Genomic DNA, 20,991 nt, shown 5'->3' with positions numbered 1-20,991 from the left:
AAGGATTCAGGCTGACAAGTTGTGTTTCTAGCTCGCGATGGCCACCCTCGGTATAACCTTTACCGGTGCTGCGCTCTCCATGGGCGGCAAGAAGGCTGAGGACCCTACCACTCCCCCGATCAACGCGAAGAGCCCTGATGAGGAGAACTTTGTCAAGTGCGTACACACCTACCTAAACACCTGCATACCTGCATACCTATAGACCTTCATACGCTCTTAGCGACACAGGCCACCCTATCGTGATAGAGATGGTGTAGCAGGAATATTACAATGGGAACAACGACCGAGGCTAACAAATCATCACAGGGAGTACGTCAAGAAGGCCGCCGACAAGGTCCAAGGAAAGCAATAAACACGATGCAACCCAACATACCGTTCGGATCGAAGGAACTGAGTGTGGATGATGAACGAGAATCCACGTCGCGGAATCCGACGTTTACTCGGATAAACGCGCGTGTGCCTCGACGATACGGGACAGTGTAGATACATGCGCCGATTGTACCAACAAACAAGCAAGCAAGCATTGGAACGACTCTATCCACCTTCTTCCTCACATTCATAAAGAAAAGCTGCTGCCAGTGCGAACGGGTGATGGCTAATAAACGTGAACTTGACTGGGTATCTGCGATCCTAACAAACAAGCAGAAGATACGAATCAACCTGGTATAAAGCCCTCGTAACCATCACGGAACATAACAGCGGAAATGCGGATGCCACCTCCATGAACATCAATTCCATCCACCCAACACTCCCCTCTCTTCATCTTCCCTATCCCTCTCTCCTCCCCCTCTGCCCCTTCAACTTCCCACCTTACTCCCCATCCTCCTCAAGCACAATCTTCTTACACATACTATCCACAACCTTACAATAAAACTTCGCTGCCTGCGCCCTCGGGAAACAAATCTCCTCGGTGAGATAATCCGGCAACAAATCCAACAACTCCCTGTCTCTTTGTTCGTTCAGAAGAGGCTGGTAGATGAACTCTGTTTCTTCGTAGGAGGAGCCCGAGGTAGCGACTGTGAGGTGGAAATGTAGAGCTGTGGGAACGTTAGTACAACAAGGGGGCAATGGTAGGGGCAATGGTAATGGGAAGGGGATGGTAGGGGGTTGTGGATGGTGGAAAAGACTCACTCCCATTCCTCCCCGTCTGCAAGCAATCAAACACGTCCTCTTCATCCTCACTCCTCTTCACGCCCAGAACAACCAAATTCGTCAAATCGCTATATAAATCCACTTTTTGCTTCGCTAATGTCGCTTCCTTTGCTGCTTCCGCTGTACCCGGCAACATCACTCCTGTTGTCCTTTGCTTCACCGCGCTGCCAGGTACATTCTTGTTGCCCTCGGGTTGTTGCGAGGAGGAACGGGCAGCGGCGAGTTTGCTAGACAAAGTCTTGCTCTCGTTCTGCGCGGTCGCGAGGGCATCGGCGAGTTTCTTGTTCTCGGCCGTGAGACGACTAGTTTCCTTTGTGGAAGCTGCGAGGTCTTTCTTCAGGGTTGTGAGGGTCGAGGTACGGGATTGGAGGTCGGTGAGTTGCGTTTTTAGGGATTTGATTACGGCGTCTTGGTCTGTTTGTCGTGTTAGCAACAAGCTTCCTCGTAACATGTAGATGTAGAAAGTCGTACCTTTTGCGATTTGCTCTGTCCGCTTCTTAAGCTGCTCAAAGTTCGATTCCTTGCCTGTTGACGCAGATTCCTTGAGTGCTTCGTACTTGGCGGTCATAGCATCTAGCTTCCGGGTGAGATCGCCGACTTTCCGTCGCATGACTGGGTCGCGTTCAGAGTCTGACACGCTTCCTGTTCTTTTCCGTGAGGCTGATGTTCGGCGCGCTCTGCTGTTCGGTTGGGCTTGCGCTCGCCGTGCGGAGGGTTGTGATTGTGGTGGAGGCATGCTTTCGGGTATCTCCTCTCCCATCTCAATCGAGTCTTCGATGTCCATTGTGTCTGCATCTGGCTCTTGTTGTGTCTCAGGGATTGTCATCGGCTCAGGCTCGGTTTCTGGCTCGGCCGCGCGTTTCGTTCCTCTTGACTTTGTCGCAGGCTTCGCTTTCGTCTCCTTCTTCTCGGCGGGTTCTTTCGCAGCTGCCTTCCGCCCTCTCTTTGCTGGCGCGGGCGCTGGCTCTTCGACCTCCTCTTCTTGCGCCTTCTTCGCTGGTCTGCCTCTCTTAGCGGGTTTGGCCTGCGCAACCGGCTCTGGCTCTTCAAAGTCTTCTACCTCCTCCGTGTCGCTCGCATTGGGCTCCTCGACTTCCGCCTGTGCCTTGCGACCGCCCTTCGCCGCTACCTTCTTTGCGCCAGCCGCCGCGCTCTTCTTCATAGCTACCGCAGTTGTACCGCTCGTCCGACGCGTCGCCGGCTTGCCCTTAGCAGTCGCCTTCGTCGCCGCAGTTGTCTTCTTCGTTTGCGCAGCAGTTCCACGCGTTTTTCGCGCGGGTTTGTCGCTGGTGGATTCGGGCGTGGGAAGCGCATTGAGCTCGTCGACCGTCATTTCGTCTTCCGAGGCCGAGTCGACTGTGAAGGAGATGTTCGCGGTTTTACTTCTGGGCGCCATTTCGGTCTCGTCGGTACGCTGGGTAGGCAAGTGGGGAGTGTTGCGCCGGTTGCGTGCGCGGCGGGATGGAAGCGGGAGTGGGATGTAAACACACGACCCTAGCGTGCCTTCCTGAACTGGCGCGTCACCCCCAGAACAGGCGGCAACATCTTCACGAAGGTAACATTATTCCTGATCACAGCCGTTATGAGAGAATCGTTATTATTCACAAGAAGCTATTTACTACACTGGAGTGAGCTCAACAGCCCAGCTCAGGTATCATCCCAAGGTATGTATCCGGAACGCCAAAGATCAATCCATCGTGAAGTCGTAGTACAAACCACATTACCGCCCCTTCCTTACCCTGGGTATACCTATCTTCCAACACTGCTTCCACCCCAGCTACTGGGAGTCATGCTACTAAGCTTGCTCGAAATCGTGCTGCCTGAGAACCAACTTGACGATACGCCGCCGCCGCCAAATCCGAACTTCCACCACTTGTTCCTTCCGTACTTGCGGCCACCTCCAAGACCAGTTCTGTTGCTCTTCTTGTCGTCGATCTTGTCCTCCCACTTGAGCTTCGTCTCCATGATGGCTTGAATAGAGTTGATGATGAGGAAAGTGGTGGAGCCGATGGCGCGGAAGAAGGCGAGACCTGCGACAGCCCAGAGAATGAAGGTAAGGTAGAAGTTGTTCGTCACCTTGCGGTCCGAGTAGGCTTCGCTGACAGTCATGGCGAGGACAGCGTTGGAGATGAGCCAGATGACTACCATGTAGGTACGCACGGCACGATAGTAGTCTTCCTGTTGCTGCGACTCGGAGATCGGGGGCTCGACAACTTCGACACGATCACGGAGGTTGCGAAGCGCCTCGTCATATCCACTGTCGATGTCCAGTTGCTCTGAGGGCATTTCGAGTTCGACAATATCCTTCTTCTTTCCTTTGGCGTCACCCAGATCGGTCTTCGCGACGTTGTCTCCCTTGGTTCCCCAAGTGATATCGTGAGTATTACAGAAGGCGTAAACCTGAAGTGTGGCGATGTATGATGGTAGGAGAGCGAAGTACTGCGCACTCGACGTGAACATATGCCATGGATCCAGGTACATGAAGGACATGAGGAAGTAGAGACCAATAGTCGTAGCAGTCGAGATGATGAGGTTGGTGAAAACGTTGGCACCGATGGTCTTTTCCGCCTTCGGATCCTTCAGTTGGACGATGACAATATAGAAGGACGCAAAGGTAGTGTAAGCCATGATGACACCGTACATGACCATACTCCAGAAGAACATCTTCTTGGCACCTTGAGGTCGGTTACCCATGGACAGGATGAATTGCATGCAGATGAGTAGCGTGCATGTGTAGCGGAGGATGTAGAAGATGTATTTTCCGATGTTGTGGCCGAAGGGATCCAATTCCGGGTCTGACAGTGAGCCGGCGACGAAGTAGAAGGTCAGGTAGAAGTTGGCGAGGGAGAAAAACGTGAACAATAGCTGCACGAACTGATAGACGAATTCGATGTGGAGCAGGATCTTGCGACCGATGGTGTGGTCAGTGGCCCAGACTTGCTTGAAATGAAGCAGTGAGTAGACAGCCGCAAAGAAAGCTCCGTTCAGCCAACGACGACGTTGAGAGATGAACTCGGGTACAGTATCTGGGGTATGTTAGTGTGTCATTAAAAAATTGCGTTCGTGAACTCTTACCTGGCACATCGGTCTCACCAGTCGCCGCTTTCACGTATTTCAGAACCCATTGTTCGCTACGCTTCGCTACAAGCTCCCAACACAGAATACGATCTTCAGCCAAGTACATGTTTGCGGTAAACACATCTGCATCTTGACCATGGAGCGTTTCTCCCTTGAAGTACTGGCTGAGAGGACCGTGGCCTGTGTGATCGTTCTGCAACGCGTGATATCTGTACGCGGACAGCGCACCAGGCAAGACCGTAATGTAGCCGAAAACAGACTCCAGTGGTTTGTCAAGAATGTTGGACATCTTGTATTCGAAGTTCTGCGATGCGACAAGCGGATTGAGCAGACCAAGCCACGCCTTTCCTTTACCGGCCTTGATTTCTCCAGCAGCTCCAGCGACCGAGGAGTCAGTGTCGAAGGCCTTCCACAGATGGTATAGAGCCTTGGGTCCAGGCTTGGTACCCACGTCGAGCAGAATGCAGACGTTTGGGTTGAGTGCGCGGCCGAAGGCGTTGAAGAACCAACGATGAGAGTTCAGCTTCTTGGAGTTCTTCTCCTTCAAGCAGAAGATCATCTGGCAGGGGACAATACCCTTCTCAGCGCCCTTGAACTTGAGGTCAGAATCCAACGAGACTTGGGTGGTGTATTCGTAGACGTGAGCCGTGACCTCCTTCTGGTTGACGTGGTTCTTTGCGATACCTTCTTGGAAGCATCCCATGGCAGCGATCGCGTCGAGTGTTCTCGGGTGGACCTTTCCGCGACCATCCGCAATGATGCATACGACGATCTTCTGCCATCCGTCCTTTCCCCAGGTTCTTGACTTCATGCGCGAGCAGAAGTGGCTGATGTTCTGCATGACACCATGCATGGTTCGGGTAAAGTCGATCTCGTTCTCGTTGTACATGGTGATGGCGATGAAGAGTTCGGTCTCTCGCGGATTGCCGATGTTCTGACGCAGTTTGTATCCACGATCACAGTAGTCGTCTGGGTCGCATGTGACGGCCGTGTATCGCATGTGCGTAAACTCGATGTCGTCTCGTCGGGGAAGAAAACTGTGGAGGATGGTGGGGATTTTACACTCGAGAATGAGTTCACCGTTGATAAGGCGAACCTCCTTCTTCGTCATTACAGCGTCGCGCGCTCCACGTCGTTCTTGTGCGCCATCGGGAGCCGGCCCGTAGTGCTCTGCCTTCTCATCTATCTCGGTGTAGATGTCTGTGTATGTGTCGTCGGTCATGTACGAGTCGCGCGATCGCAGGTCTGGGCGGTCGTCGCCAATGTCGGTGAAGGGGTCGTCATCGTCGTGAATGGGTATCGAAGTCATATCAGTCATGTCCATGGTGCCCTCGGATCCGCGGGAGTTCGGTCTACGGCCGGTAAACAAAGGCTGGGGTGGTAGTGGTCGCTGAGGACTGCCTGGCCGTGGGCTGCCATGAAGGTCGACTGGCTCGTATGAGTTGACTGACGCTGGCGGCCGCGAGTAGTCGGCTGATGTGCGCGTGGGTGAATAAGGTCGGTCGGGCGACAGCGGCCGTCGGTAGGGTACGTATGGGTCTTCGCCTGGCGGCGGCATGTTTGGCGCGGTGTCCATCACAGACGGCGTCCGTGATAAGCCGGATACTGAGGAATTTGTGGGGTGGTATGATCGCGATACTGGCGACGGAGGTCTGCGGGAAGAAAGTAATGGTAAGTCTGGGTCTTGTAACCGAACGGTCTTGTAGGGCGTCGTGTCGAACTGCGACTTGATCGTCTTCCTTCGCGGCATCTGCGTAGGCATTGCTGCCGCGCTCGACGTCGAACTCAGCGCATCGCCCGCCTCGCGCAGGAAGTCGTGAATGTCCGCCTCGGCAGCCTTCTGCTTGCCGACCTCAGACATGGTCATGCGCTCGCCCAATTCAGCCGTGTTGCTGTTGGCATTCGACATGTTTGAAGTGTCCTCGAAAGACGATCTTCTGGTGGGGAATGAGATTGGGTCCGTATGCGGGACGCAAGTGGATGGGGGGGAAATAGTGAGACAAATACTCACGGCATGTAGCTCTGTTCGTAACTTTGGTCCTCGTCCACGTTTGTCAATAAACGCATGGTTGATCCTCCCTGTAGTTGCTGAGGGGATCCGTCATCATAGTCATATGCAGGTGGCCGTCCATAGTGTGAACCACTGTGTGGTGTGGACCCGTCCATTATGTGTATGCGTCGCGAAAATTCAGATTGGGTATAGAAAAGTGTCGTCGCTATTCGTGACACTCGAGAAGTGATTGCAATGGGCAACAATGCGATATGGATGTGTTCAAAAAGGGTGTAATAGTTACTTTCCCCAGCAGTGATGCGGCGGAGGCGCATGCAGTGGTGTTGTTTCTTCGGGCGTTGTTATGGTAACCCCGCACCCCTGTCCTTGTTTGCTCAGGCGTGCCAGGAACACAACCCCAGATGCAGCCGCCATGTGGCTTAGACCGTGACACCTCAACAATTCATGCGCTTCCGTCCTGAGCCGCCCGCGACTGTTTTGCCTGTCGTGTTCTATAGGCCCGGGATTTAGCTTGCACTATTGGCATTCGTCATCAGAAGGTTGTCGAGGTGAACGTGAGCTAAGCCTTACTGCCTCTGTATTAGGCCCGAATCATGTCAGATACCCACAGCCGAACCGGGTGTTCGCAGGTAATGTAGGTGTGTATGCTTCTATCCACCATGGAAGATCCCCACGAGGCAGGTCTGGACTGAAATTGGTCTTTGCAAGAAGTGGGTCAGAGATCGAGCAGAGCGGACCGAGCGCCGCGGCCTAGTTAGCAGGCAGGAACGACTTCACCGGCGAACATCATCAAAGCTAACGCGATCATGCTGTATACCAAAGTACCGTCTCAATGAAGAGCTTTGACTAAGACCAGGCCTTATCCTGTGTCAAAAGCGCAGTTTATCTTCATCGCGAGAAGGACTTCAGCGCTCAGGTATTGCTCTCCCTCTGCACCATGAGTCAGATGTAAAACCGGGCTTCGACTGCGAACTCGTATCTTGTCCCCAGCTCGTCAAAGAACTCCTCTCATCTCGTCGTCGTTTAGAAGGCGGCAGCTGTGAGTGGCTCATCACCGCAATGCAGTACCATGATGGGAGCGCGCACACCGTGCGTCAGTACCCAGGTAGTAGTGCATATCGCTCATTGCTACCGGTCCTGATCTCAATTTCTACCTGAACATATCAACTCTTATATGTGCGAACTCTTACTAAAGTACGGAAACCTCGAAACCAACATCTCCATCAACATGGCATCAACAGCCCTTACTTCCCAGATACTACTGCAAGGACGAAGAAGACTTTGTGGGGGCGGTTTATCGCGATGACGTGTATGTTGAGGTAGGGGAAATTGGGCACTGGATTCAAGATGCAGTAAGTAGGGTTATGGCGAGGCGGTTGATGAATTAGGTGAAGTGGAAACTCTGTGTTCGGATGGAAGCTGAGAGGAGCTATGGATGGGTACCGAGGAGTATTCTGACAGTCGGTAATACATGCATAAGGGAGTACCGTGCGGTGTTTGGTGCGCCATACGCTTTGACTCTTACCAGCCGACCTTCATCTTCATGTCGGCTCCGGGTTCTGATGGCTCCGGTAGCGATGTTTAGGCTGGCGGTGTTCCCGGGAAGGACGATCTTTCGCAAGCTACGCGAGTTAAATCTTCGCGGATGACGTTCATGTCTGTGTCACCCGGACGGATTGCGGACCTCCTGGCACTAAAAGGCGATCTGAGCATCGTGGGCCGATGCTTTATGCAACATGCGCTCTGATGCTTTTTAGTCGAGGTCCATGCTTACTTCCCTAAAGTCGGGTTTCAAGAGCTAACGCTTCGCATATTGTCCGCACCAGCTCTACCTGGTTGTCGCATGTTCTCGTATCGCTGATATGAATATACTTAGCGAAAGTTGCAGTGTGGGAAAGCATATATGCAAAACCCGTTGAAGCAGATCAATCACTAACCTGCTCTCCCCGAAGTTATAAGAGTTATGTGTTGCTTCAAGTTAATGTAGACTTTACTCTACTGTTCGATGTCCAGGTACTCCTGCCTAAAGACGGTGATCGTCTCTATCTTCGAGCTCAGCTTGTCTTCGTAGGTTTCCAGGCCTCAACCGTCAATCTTCCCTAAAAGACTGCCTAACATAGCACGAAAGCCATCTTCGGCCGAGATATACACCCGGTGGCCCTCGTCAGCCGCCGTGCCATCATCTCGGCTCTCGTGATCGTGAAGACAGGTCGCGCTCAGCCTGCCAGATTACCAGTCTGGTAGACGTAGCGGAACATAGATTCTGTATCGCACTTTGCTGCATGCACACCACGAAACCTCAGCAGGTACATAGCTTTGAGCACAATGCATACTTTGACCTGACAATATTTCCCAGGGGACTTGTGATGTTCAACACGAATTCTGTCACTGTCTAGTGTCAGTAAGAAGTAATTGTCATTGTGATAAGATATGAGTCACAACTAGAGACAAATCGAAAGGAACAAATCGAACGATCTTGCAGGCTCATGGAGCGTAGGTACCAATGTAGCTGCGTTCCCGTCACTTGCCGTCGATATACATCCAGCAATGACATATTGGCGATGGGTGTATAGAAGCTAGTGTGAAGGTAACTCGGCGATCCGCGCAAGCTGCTCGGAGAACGGCAGCTGGTCGACATCGCTTAGCCCGGAAGCACACCCTCAGATGCGGACGGCACCTTTGCATTTACCTGGCGGGCCGATGGTTGCGCACCTCCTTCAGTGGACCGAGGATAAATGTTTTAGACCTGGTCGGCCATGATTGGCTCTGACGTTTTGGTGGCGAACATAAACGGAAGGTCCAAAGTTCCCGTTTACACCGATGTTGGCATGTGTGCTGATGTGTACTCGCTGCGGCTATTTCTCCCGGACCACTCACGTGCCTGTCTTTGTATTTGGCTATTGGAGAGGCTGTTCGCATACTGTTCATGCTGTGTCACGCTGACATTTTTTCCGTTGTCGACATTGGATAGTGGTCGTGATGCCGTGTACCCAACGGCTGGGCGATTACACCTGGTGGTGCTCCAACCACTGGCTTGTGAGATGATTTGGTCGACATGCGAGTCAAACGCATCAACGTTGTGTAGGGGCTAGAAGAGTGGGCTGGAATGCAGGGCTCTTACAGCCGGCGATTGTATGATTGCATCCCATCGTGATGAGCAGGGTACGGGCAAGACACCACCTAAAAGCACTGTCAGACTGGTCTTGTCATGTAGCTGAGATTTGTCATAGGTGGTGGTGTCCGAGCGAGCTTCAATCAGTATCGACTTCGCACTGTCAAGCGCATCTGCTGTTTCATACGTAACATCGTACGGATTGTGGCGAGCTTCTGATCGGGAAAGTTCAGCCGTGTATACGACAGCACCACTGAGGTCGATGAGCACATATTCATTAGCTGCAGGTTAGTTGGATGCCTTGCGAAATCTTGTGTCGCATTCGCATACATTGTGTGTGGCCCGACATAGTGGTTGCATGGCTGAGGCTCGGTAAACACGACCACTCGCTACATGGAGACCAACATACCCCCATGGCCCAACAATTCCAAGTCTGACGTCCCATGCGAGGAACGCGAAGTGGAGTAGCGATCAGACTAAGAATGTAAGGCCAGAGGATGAAGGAAATGGACGAATGAGACGCGTTACCGGTGAGAGACAAGTGGTGTGGGTGCAAGGGTAGATGCAGGCCAACTGTTTTCCGAGAGACGTTGCTCGGCCCGCGGGGCTGTCACTGACTTCGAGGCTGAAAGCTTGAACGGTGAGCTAATGGGGCTCGGTTCTGGGTAGCGGGCCACTCACGTGAACTGAACCGCATGCATACATGACGCAGAAGTATACCGAGTATCCTGTAGTATTTGAACATCCGTATGCGCAGCCAGGAAGCACAGTGAGGTGGCCATGCTATGTAAGAATAGATAATCAGACGCAGGGTATCACGCGGAAAATTGTTATCAAGTGGCGTGGAAACCGGGACTTCGCATGCCGGTCGGAGTATTCGATAGCGGATATGCAGCAGCTAGTGGTACATAGTGCTGCAAGGAGGTTTCCATGTGCAGAATGCACACAGCTTTTGAAGCAGCGGTGTGCATATTGATGAAATGTCGAATCAGATCAAGTCGCGTGTCGACGGAAGACCGAAAAAGAAATTCTAGACGAACGATGTATGTAAGAGCAGCGCAGGAGATGTAAGCAATGCAGGCGATAGTGCCACGCAAAGGCGACTAGGACTGAGCGAAGAGGCATTGCTGTATGATTGTAGATGGTGTTGATTCGCTGCTTCCACAACAAGAGACGTTGGTCGCTCATGTCGGGATGGTATCTAAGCGCGCGGTGGAGTGACATGTAGGATGTGACGACAGCCTCCACCATGCATGGTTGCGGCGCAGGTTGTGTGACATTTGCCGGACTATTGGCGTTTAATATAGGCGAAGTAAGCGCTGACACATAGACGGCGATGTTCCGGGATGCTGGTTCACTTCTTCTTTTTGTCCTTGATCTTTTTCTTCGATTCAGTCCCGCTGCTTGCGCCGCTGCCTGCCTCGCCGCCCATCATCTCCCCCATCATATCCTGTAGGAAGTTCTCACTAACACCGCCACCCGTTAGGGCAGGTGAATGTAGGGGGAGGATCTTGCTCATCTTCCAGCCCTTTGGTATCGCTGGCTCCGGCATCTCCTTGGGCATAGGTAGGCCCGCGATGGGTAATCTGAAAGGTGTGTTCTTCTGTGTTGGATTGGCTTTAAGGGCCTGTGCGATGAGGATGTAGAGATGATGCTTGTTCTTCACATCGTCGTCCATCAATTTGCCTTCGTGCTTGAGAAGGACGCGCACTCTGCCAGGGTTGGCCCAGTCTTTGGGGTGAGTCTTGTCAGGCTCAAAGACAGTCCGGAGACCCAGGTCGGCAGCAGCGTCGGCCATCTCCCGTGCTAGAGGGTTCTCCACGGCGAGCTCCTTGCCCACGCGACGACCTTCAGCCCTTGTCCGTAACTTATCAAAGTATATGGGGTATAAACACTGGTAGTGCTTGGACTTTTCTCGGTCCGTAGATGTCGTCATCGAGGGCGATTGCGGCTGCAGCATCTGCGATTGGAGCGCCTGCATCTGCGCTGGTGTCGGCATGGACTTGTTGCCCGTGCTGGGTATATTATTCGCGTTCATCAGAGCGGGTACATCGTCGATGCCCATTTCTGACGGGTCGCTGTCCGAGTCGCTGACTTCTTCGACGCGTGGATTCATCGTGGCTTCCGGTCGGTCCTATCTGTACGTCAGATTGCGCGCAATGCCAGTGTTCCTCGGGCCGTGACTTACCTCGCCTTCTCCGGTACGATAGAATTATCGCGATGTGGTGAAGGCCACCTGCACGTATGGAAGGATGTGGGGGAAGCTAAACGCGGGGCTTGGCTATGGAAGAGGCAGGCGCTTCCGACTCGGTTCGGCGCTTCGGCGCTTTTCTTCCAGCTCCGCATCACGGCCCGGGCAACTGCTCTCGTCCCGACGGACAACTTCATCGTCCTAGCACCACCACCGAACACAGAGCTAACTCTCTCTTTCACCGCAACTTGCGGCCTCTAGACTCGTCAGGTGACGTCTTGGGACCCAGCTAACGGCCTGCCGCTATTGCAGGGGTACGACCGTTATCACCCCGCGCCACCACGTCAAGCCCGCTCCGTCGGAAAAGTACCTCCCATATCGCTATCGTGGCACCTGACTTGGCGTCTACGTTTACTGTCTGCCTCATTGAATACCTCCGCACTAGTGCCAACATCTGCAGTCAATCGATTGTGGCAGCTGGTCCGCGTGTGTCAGGCCATTGAAGCGTCGACATACCATTCCTCGCATCGAGCCAGTACGATGAAACGCGGCTGGGTCGCATGGATGTGGTTGGCCAAGCCATCACCTGCAGTAGGCATCAGCGTGTGAGTTGAGTCGTTCCCTCCAGCACATCCTTGTGCTGTCCTGTTCTACAATACTGCAGTCCGCATATCGAGCCAGGCAGGACAAAAGATCAGTCTAGACATCACAGGAGACCACGTCAGGCCATGTCTACGCAATCGAAGGAGTATCAACATACCGACCTCCAAGGCTTCTGGCCTGTAGAAGATGCCGGTACTCGCGATACTACGCTTGCGGTACGATGTCTTCTTACTTCTGACGGAATCCGCGATTCTCCCTTCGTGTTCAATGCCGTCACTAACTAAAGATGAGCTTTTGGATTCTATACACTAAGTTCGGTTACACAACATGGACGGCTAAAACCCGATCCGATCTTCCTGGCATTGGATTGCATGCGGCCGCAGCGGCCTCGTCGATCCCAAACCCCGGCGTATTTCTATACTCCACTTCTACCATGTGGCAATGATGCATGCGTCGCAGCCGTTCGTGAGCCGCTAAAACGAGGCGTTGTCAGTCCTGCATTGCATACGTGTGCCAGCCTTCCAAAGTGAGCTACGATTTAGGATCCGACAAGGACGGGCTATGCACGCACGACTCGCGTTGGCCCAGCTAACAGCCGTCCCCATCTCCTGGATAATTTTACGCCGCGCAGCATATGCAAGGATGACTATCTAGGGGTATTTCTGGTTTTTGCCCTGACATCGAGGCGACATTGGCCCCTGATCTTACACGATGCGTCTTCCTATCACGTCCGGCTGACCGTCCTTTTATCATCTCGATAGCAAGCAAAATCCGGCAAAACAGCCACAGTCTGCGCTGATTGGCTGACAAAGTAAGCGATTGACCGTTAACACTCCACAAGAATGAATAAGCCTGGAATCCTTTCACCGCATCCTACGTACATATCTATCCAGCTGGAAGCCAGTTCTCAGCCGGCGTTGTTTCTTGCACTGGTCTTCACGATTTTAGGCTCCCCGAACGGCCCGAATCCAGGGCTGAAGATGATCTGCCGAGGATCAAAGTGTGGTTCTAGTGACCCTGAGCCTGATTACACCACAAACGCTCCACTCCAAGAGGACGCCTCACCGGTCGGGTTACCATACGCATCGTGGTTAGCTCACGCTACTATCAATCGACTATAAAGTCACCCATCATTCACCTGCGTTTCCAGTCTCTCAAGGCATTGTGCGAATACATTCAACACTGCACACACCGTTTCCTATATCAATCTTTCCCCTTCCTCCACACAACTCTGACTACTACTTACTGTTACCAAAATTCATCTAGCAACAATGGCACCAGCTTTGTTGATTGACGATAGCGGCAGTTCTAGTCCCGCATCCCAGAGCAGCGTCTCACTTGGATCGATGGATTCAGCTCCTGCGCTCGTCACTTCTCGCAGCCGTCGAGCCCGCCGAGGTCGCGATCATCTCGGTAGTCCTTTACTCAAACGCAGTGCAAGAGGTCCTCCGTTGTTCCTGGAAAGCGCTTCGGGCAACTGGCTGTCGGTGGTAGATGGAGAGAAGGCCTGGAAGATCTTTGACGCATCTGGAGGTGCCGCTGTATCGAACATTGGTCATAGGGATGAAAGGGTGTTTGAGGCAGTAAGGAAGCAACAAGAGTCTGGAGTTGGGTATGCCGCATCGATGAGTTTTCACACCGAAGTAGTGGAAGATTTCGCAGACTTTCTTCTTGAATCAACCGATGATAAGTTGAAAGAAGTGGTATTCTATGGGTCTGGTAAGATGCTCCAAACCCCAGGGCCGAAACCAAGCTGACAAATATCAGGTTCTGAAGCTAACGAGGCATCACAAAAGCTAGCCTACCAATATCACTCCAAGCTGAAGCCAAATCCGCAACCTCAACGCAGCTGGTTCATCGCTCGCGATCGTTCTTACCATGGAGCGACTCTTGGTGCTCTCGAAACCAGTGGACACAAAGGCCGCAAAGAGATTTACCTACCCATCTTGCCTGAGAAGACGCAGTTCATATCTCCTTGCAACCCTAGCCGCGATATGAAGAAGGGAGACTCAGTAGCTCAATATGTCGAACGACTCGCAGATGAGTTGGAGCGTAAGATCCTTGATCTTGGTCCCCATACAGTAGCAGGCTTCGTGATGGAGCCGGTCGTTGGCGCGGTATGTTGGCTTGACTCTCTTTATTTCGCTCGTTGGTGACTAACACGTGGCTACAGGCACTTGGCTGCGTCCCCGCACTACCCGGCTACCTTACAGCGATGAAGCGAGTATGCAAGAAATACGGCGTACTTTTGATTCTGGATGAGGTCATGTGCGGCATGGGTCGCACCGGCTATATGCATGCATGGCAAGAAGAGGATGTCGTTCCAGATATCCAATTGGTAGGCAAGGGTATCGCAGGCGGCTATGCAGCCCTTTCCGCGATGCTGGTCGGACCAACCATTGTGGATGCGATGGGAGACAACGCCTTTGCCCATGGTCATACGTTCCAGAACTTCCCGACTGCTTGCGCTGCTGGTCTGGCAGTTCAAGAGATTGTTCAACAGGATAACCTTCTGGAAAATGTTCGCGACAAAGGGGAGAAGCTCATGCAGAAGCTACAAGCTCGTTTGGGCGATCATCCCAACGTGTTCGACATACGAGGAAAGGGTCTCTTCATAGGAGTAAGTGTGAACACCACCTGGCAGTCGTGGTTTAACTACTAACAACGGCAGATTGAGTTTGTGCAAGACAAGCTCACCAAAGCGGCTTTTGATCCGGAAGTCGCAGTGACCTGGAGGGTACATGAGCTAGGTAAGTTCATCTGGTCCGGATGATCGTTTCATCACTAACGATTTCTGCAGGGCTGAAGGATGGATACAATGTATATGTGTACCCAGGTTCCGGAACGGTTGACGGCATTCGCGGCGACCACATCATCATCGCCCCTGCATACAACGTCACCGATGATGACGTCGACTTCATCGTGGAGCGCGTCAGTAAGACTATCGTCGATTTCTTCGAGGAGCTCAGCATCACGCCCAAGTTGTAAACATCGACGTCGCACTGTCTTGACCCGCTGGGCGAAGACCGCCATCCGACCTCATTTTCTCGGCAACGAACGATAACGATTTTCCTTGATTTCTTTCTTTTCACTGCACGGAAGGCTTTTGTGCTCAGCATATGCGCGGCGGCTCCATGAAGTCTTTTCTGGGATCGGCTTTTTGAAACTGGCATTCTTTCGCGACTCCGTCAATTTCATGTGCAAAACTGCATTGGGGCTGCTGTCTGAATCATTCATTGCACTGGAAACGGCTATTAGGCTATAGACCAAAAGCGCATTATCATATTAGATGCCCATGGTTTTATTCCTTCTTTCCTTGACCTATTATGGTCCAGATATATGTTTGCGTTCATGTCTTGATCGTGGTTTTTGTTTCACACGAGCTAAGTAGTATGGGACAAGAATTGAACACTTGTTTATATCATGACAACATATGCAACGCGCACCGGGACATGCCTTGCAGAATACGAATCCTTCATGACGGAACATCGAGACTTTTGAAGATGTTGTACTGCGTTCGGGATGTATCTTGTTTCAGTGCCGTACCCATACAACACATAGCAACAGCAACACGTCCTTCTTCGTCAACAACAATATAGAAGTAAAGTAACGTGCATCTCCGCAAAACGCATTCTCACAATACCCACATGTCCGCCAGACAAGCATCGAAAGTCCGCTGCCATACATCCGTGCCGCGCACAGACCACCCATCATGTCACGACTCCGCCTTGGCGGTTAAATCACCAGGACGGCGCAAGCGGCAACAATCTTCCAGAACCAGTGCATTATTCATCCGCAGTGGACATAGCCGGAGGCAGTGCATCGCCATCACTCCGGTCATTCGTTCTTCGACTACAAATCGTAGTGTAGGAGTGGGGAAAACGTTTGGGGGCCATGACGTTATCCTTTGAAGCGGAGTGCAGCGTGCATCGAACCTTCCATCAGCCAAGCCAGTGGATAGGCAAGAGCGTTCCAAGCGAGCGGTACCAACCGCGGGTGAGAGAAGGCTCACATCAGCGTTTCGGGCGTGTGTGCCTGGAAGGTGAGATAGGTGAGATAGGTGAGATAGGTGCAAGTAAAATAGGAGGAATATTGCGTCATGATAAAGAAGCAACCCGTGAACAGAAGCAAGTGCAGTTCCACGTGCGGCAGGGACCGCGCCTTGTATGTAGCCTTGGAGTGACTATCCCAGCTTCGCGACGAACCGGGAATGTGCATCTAGAAAGGCGGCATCGCGGAAGTAGCCAAATCAGGATGGACCCTGAACACCTCGAACTTTGATCACAACAAAAGTGTCGAGAAACGGGATCGGGGTTGTTGCCATGCCATCATGTCTCTCAGGGCGCTCGTCACATAGGCTGGTACAGGCTCGACAACTACTACCACAGTAACCAGATGACATTTGTAGGTGCGTGCCCGGGGCAGCATCGCAGATCATTGTCTTGGTCTTTCTCGTGACCACGGGCGTGTTGCTTCACTTTGCAGAGCGGTCACACAAGGGCTTTGTTTGATGGGGAATGGGTGCTAGAGCCGCACGCGGTGTAGGGATTAGTGTTACGGAGGTCCTTTGATTGTTGGGTGCAAGTCTTGTGCAGCGGTTTCAGTCAGATGTCTGCGACGGAGGGTGGTGGTCTGGGCGCGGTTCAGCACCTGGGCAGTATCGAGGGCGGGATGGAAGGAGCGATGCATTTGGCGGGTGTAGAACATGACTGCAATGAAGTTGATAGATAGTTGATGATTAATGTTTGATATTGGTAAATGTTTGAGTTCGAGAGATTCCAGACAGGGCGAGTGGAGACGGCGTGCCACCCTCTTTTGCAAGCGACCGAAGACATATTAATGGGCTTCGGGCGGCTTTTCTCTTTCACCAGACGGGCTGTCGCCAAACGCGCTGCAAGCACATGATCTGGGTGCGAGCATCTAGCAACAGCAGAAGACAAGCGCTGCGGCATTATTGCCATCAAATAGAGTGCCATAAAGCAGTGTCGAGTCTTGGGCGGCAGAATTAGGACAAGGCAGAGTTCGGCGCGAGACGCGAAAGAGAGACGTCGCTGGCGTGCCGCGAGAAGATTGAACGAATGACGCTCCATGTGGACCGCACAGGCCGGTTCTCACCACAGACTCCGCAACAAGTGTGATCTCAACCTCGCCTGCTTCCACCCGGCGACATCAACGCTTCACCACCTCTCTGGCATGTCCGACGCCCGCCATTCTTCCCAGCGTGCACCCCCATCGCCCTCAGTCGCCTCGTAGCCCGCCCCGGCACTGCCTCCAGCCGCGGCTCCAGCACCTCCGCAGCAGCACCATCCACCTGCCCAGGCCTGCGATAACGCCTCTGCTGGCTGCGACAAAGCGTCCCAGCACGCAAAAGCGCCGACTGAGCATCCCGACGACGACGCTCCCCCAATTCGGCGCCCCCGTCGCGCCGTTTGGCCGCCTCACCGACGTGCTTGGTCCGCTTGCCTGTGCAGACGAGTAGCGTCACGACGTCGGCTCTCGCACCCCCAGCGACGCACCCAGCCATGTCGACGCCCTCGACCGCCACGGCCACACTCCCGCCCCATCACCAGTTTTATTCTCACCACCAGACGTACCAGCCCAGCATCGCCAATGCCCAGATCGCCAACGGCGGCGCTCGGATAGGCAACTCGCTCTACAACGGCTACGCTAGCGCTTCCTCCAGTTCAGACCTTCGCCGAAACGCGACTGCCCACACACGACACCCGCCCCAGCTGCCGCCCATCTCCCAGGCCCCGCCCATCGACATGAGCGCGAACGACCCGGGCTCCGCCCACCGGCGGCGGCACCCCGACTGGGCCGACTTCTACAGGAACGGCATCCCGAAGGAGGTCATTGTTATTGACGACGACGACGACGATGAACCCCAGCTGCCTCCGCCTCGTAACCACGCGCCCTCGTCACGCACGGCGACAAACCCGACCGCGCGCCACACAGACAAGAAGCGCAAGACGACCGCATCCACGGCATACGACCCCGTCTACAACCAGCACACGTCCTACTCCACCACCCAAACACCCTACTACGACTCCCCCAACCACTCCCTGTCCACCGACCGCACTACCTCTGCGCTCAACACCACGGCGCCGACGTCATTAGGCTCGCAGGTCAGCAATGGCCACCACATCTCGCCTCTCGACAACAGCGCAGCGGGCCAGAAGCGCAAGCGCACACGCGCCGTGGTGCAGGATGAAGCAAAGCAGGCCAAAAGACGGGAACTGGACAATGACGACCCCTTCAGCCTGTACCAGCCGCCGCCCAACCCGGTGATCAAGGCGAAGGACGTCTACGTACAGGTTGTCCCAGATGTAAGACCCGATCCACGCCTCCTCTTCCAGGACCCGAACTGACACACTCTAGAAGTCGTATACAAAGGACCAAAAGGTAGACGACGACGACGGCCACTATATTGTAGTACCCGAGGCCGACCTCACAGAGAGATGTAGGTCTCTACGATTAATACCCCGAAGAATGATACTGACAAAGGACATCAGACCAGATCACAAAACTGCTCGGCCAGGGCACTTTTGGCAAAGTCGTCCAAGCCTACGATAGACGGAAAGGCACAAATTGTGCCATCAAGGTCATTCGATCAGTGCCCAAATACCGAGATGCCAGCCGTATCGAACTGCGGGTACTGTCAACACTGGCATCCAACGACAAGCACAACATCAACCGGTGCATTCACCTACGAGATTGCTTCGACTTCCGGAACCACATCTGCATCGTCACCGATCTATACGGACAAAGTGTGTTTGACTTCCTCAAGTCGAACGGCTTTGTCCCATTCCCCAGCTCCCACATCCAGAAGTTTGCAAAACAGCTCTTCACCAGCGTTGCCTTCCTCCACGACCTCAACCTCATTCATACCGATCTGAAACCGGAGAACATCCTGCTTGTCAACAACAATTACCAGACTTTTACGTACAATAGGACTGTACCCTCATCGTCAACAACAGTGAACCGGACAGCGCGGCATCGCAAGGTTCTCCTTGACCCTGAGATTCGCCTCATTGACTTTGGATCAGCGACGTTCAACGACGAATACCACTCCTCGGTAGTCTCGACTCGCCACTACCGAGCACCTGAGATTATCCTCAACCTGGGCTGGAGTTTCCCTTGCGATATCTGGAGTATAGGATGTATCCTGGTCGAATTCTTCACTGGCGACGCCCTCTTCCAAACGCATGACAACCTCGAGCACCTGGCGATGATGGAGGCTGTCTGCAGTGGTAAGATTGATCGGGATATTGTGCGAGCGGTCTACAAGCAAGACCGCGGTTCATCGCGCAACTCGTCCAGCTCGTAAGTAGACACGATGCCATGTTCACGACACTGCTAACATTCTCAGTGCCGCCCGATACTTCAAGAACTACAAGCTCGACTACCCCAACGCAGACACCAACAAAGCCTCGAAGAAATACGTCAAGGCGATGAAGAAGCTTCCCGTACGTCGTCACACGTCACACTGTTCGTTTGATAGCCGACTAACCATTCCTAGGAAACAATACCAGCCCACACCGATTTCAACCGTCAATTCCTCGACCTCCTCCGGCGGATATTCGTCTACGACCCCAAGAAACGGATAACAGCCAAGGAAGCACTGCAACACCCTTGGTTCAAAGAGTCCCTCATGGACGACGGAACTGAAGCGCACAAGATCCGTCTAGAGCGGGAGAAGAAGGCCCGCCGCCAGGAAGAAGAGCGGAGGTTCCGTGATCAACAATCGCGAGCGTATTGAGCGAATCTGCAAACTTGACCGACACACACACACATACAGTGTCCCGTCTGGATGGATTCGACGGACATGTGTCTTTGTATAGATTAACAGATTACCCAGCTCCGCCGCGCTTTTTATAGGATTCACGGGCACGAGCAGCAAGCAAACAGTACGATAATTGGGTTGTGATGGGCGGGTGGGTGGTATTGTTCCCTTTTTCTTTTTGACTGGCTTCACATCTACTGCATTTACGACAGCGACATGAACGCATGGAGAAACACCGAGAAACAGAGAGACAGAGAGAGAGAGAAAGGGTTCAGAACTAGTCTCTTTGTTACTCTTTGTCTGGTTCCTGATTGGCGTTTTTATTGTGTTATATTTGGATTACACCAAACTATCCTCCTCTTGTGTGTGTTTTTTGGCTTTCTTCTGAATGTGCTTTCGAGCCGATTATGGGAGAAAAGTAGTATCTGTCTTTTTGGCTTGTTCTTGTTCTTGCCCTTGCGAGTGCTGCGTGCTGCGTGCGGCATGAGTGCGAGACAGGAAGAGGAGAAGAAGAGTGGTATATCCTAGCCAGGTGGATGTTGTTGAAGTGGTGGGTCGTGGCGGATATGATCTACCTTTACTATCAAAGCGAGAGGAAAGAAAGAGACAAAGCAAACTAGCTTTTCCAGTATGGACGATATGGAGTCGTGCTGTACGTTTGTATAATTTAGGATTTTTCAAGCCGCCGTGCTTGAGTGTATGAATGTAGTGGTGTGGCTAAATAGGCTGGCACTTTATGGAGGGATCTCATCTTTGATTGAATTACTGTTTTGGTGTGAGGACTTGGGGTTTTGGTGATATCGTGACAGTGACTAGTGATGTCTACCTTCACGACACCAAACCGAGAGACTTAGCACGAGCAAACGGCAATTCCACACAACTCCGCGGACGCACCCTCCCCATGACCCTCACAGCGCGCGTCCCAAACCAGCAAATTACGCGACCCCACTAGCGCGAGCCCTTCGACCCTTGTCATCCGTCCAGTCAGATCCCGGAAAGCGGGCCCGCAGTAAACACGTCCCTCGGCGCGCGCGTGTGTCGCAAACAACGGTGGTGCTGAA

General features: G+C 53.0%; 6 protein-coding genes across 6 annotated transcripts; 3 read left to right on the top strand and 3 right to left on the bottom strand.

The window, feature by feature from the left end:
* Window positions 1–37: 37 nt before the first annotated feature.
* J4E85_008529 (uncharacterized protein) lies at window positions 38–352 on the top strand (the record flags this gene model as incomplete). Its single annotated transcript, XM_051472754.1, has 2 exons — window positions 38–156; window positions 307–352. 2 exons carry the CDS (start codon window positions 38–40, stop codon window positions 350–352), a joined length of 165 nt encoding a protein of 54 aa, XP_051323575.1.
* A 458-nt stretch (window positions 353–810) lies between these two features.
* On the bottom strand, window positions 811–2,548 carry J4E85_008528 (uncharacterized protein; the record flags this gene model as incomplete). Its single annotated transcript, XM_051472753.1, has 3 exons — window positions 811–1,037; window positions 1,132–1,566; window positions 1,624–2,548. 3 exons carry the CDS (start codon window positions 2,546–2,548, stop codon window positions 811–813), a joined length of 1,587 nt encoding a protein of 528 aa, XP_051323574.1.
* Window positions 2,549–2,901: 353 nt separating this feature from the next.
* J4E85_008527 (uncharacterized protein) lies at window positions 2,902–6,139 on the bottom strand (the record flags this gene model as incomplete). The annotated part of the gene is made up of 2 exons (XM_051472752.1): window positions 2,902–4,178; window positions 4,228–6,139. The coding sequence occupies 2 exons, from the start codon at window positions 6,137–6,139 to the stop codon at window positions 2,902–2,904; spliced, it is 3,189 nt and encodes a 1,062-aa protein (XP_051323573.1).
* Window positions 6,140–10,707: 4,568 nt separating this feature from the next.
* Window positions 10,708–11,469, bottom strand: J4E85_008526 (uncharacterized protein; the record flags this gene model as incomplete). Its single annotated transcript, XM_051472751.1, has 1 exon — window positions 10,708–11,469. The coding sequence occupies one exon, from the start codon at window positions 11,467–11,469 to the stop codon at window positions 10,708–10,710; it is 762 nt and encodes a 253-aa protein (XP_051323572.1).
* Window positions 11,470–13,418: 1,949 nt separating this feature from the next.
* Window positions 13,419–15,135, top strand: J4E85_008525 (uncharacterized protein; the record flags this gene model as incomplete). Its single annotated transcript, XM_051472750.1, has 5 exons — window positions 13,419–13,866; window positions 13,915–14,264; window positions 14,321–14,767; window positions 14,819–14,897; window positions 14,984–15,135. 5 exons carry the CDS (start codon window positions 13,419–13,421, stop codon window positions 15,133–15,135), a joined length of 1,476 nt encoding a protein of 491 aa, XP_051323571.1.
* A 2,534-nt stretch (window positions 15,136–17,669) lies between these two features.
* Window positions 17,670–19,906, top strand: J4E85_008524 (uncharacterized protein; the record flags this gene model as incomplete). Its single annotated transcript, XM_051472749.1, has 5 exons — window positions 17,670–18,473; window positions 18,526–18,607; window positions 18,660–19,470; window positions 19,517–19,613; window positions 19,667–19,906. 5 exons carry the CDS (start codon window positions 17,670–17,672, stop codon window positions 19,904–19,906), a joined length of 2,034 nt encoding a protein of 677 aa, XP_051323570.1.
* Window positions 19,907–20,991: the final 1,085 nt, after the last annotated feature.

Source organism: Alternaria conjuncta, assembly GCF_024043145.1.
Source record: "Alternaria conjuncta strain BMP 0040 chromosome Unknown scaffold_13, whole genome shotgun sequence".
Lineage (NCBI taxonomy): Eukaryota > Fungi > Ascomycota > Dothideomycetes > Pleosporales > Pleosporaceae > Alternaria > Alternaria conjuncta.
Note: the sequence above shows the minus strand (reverse complement) of the source record. Positions and strands in the feature narration are given on the sequence as shown.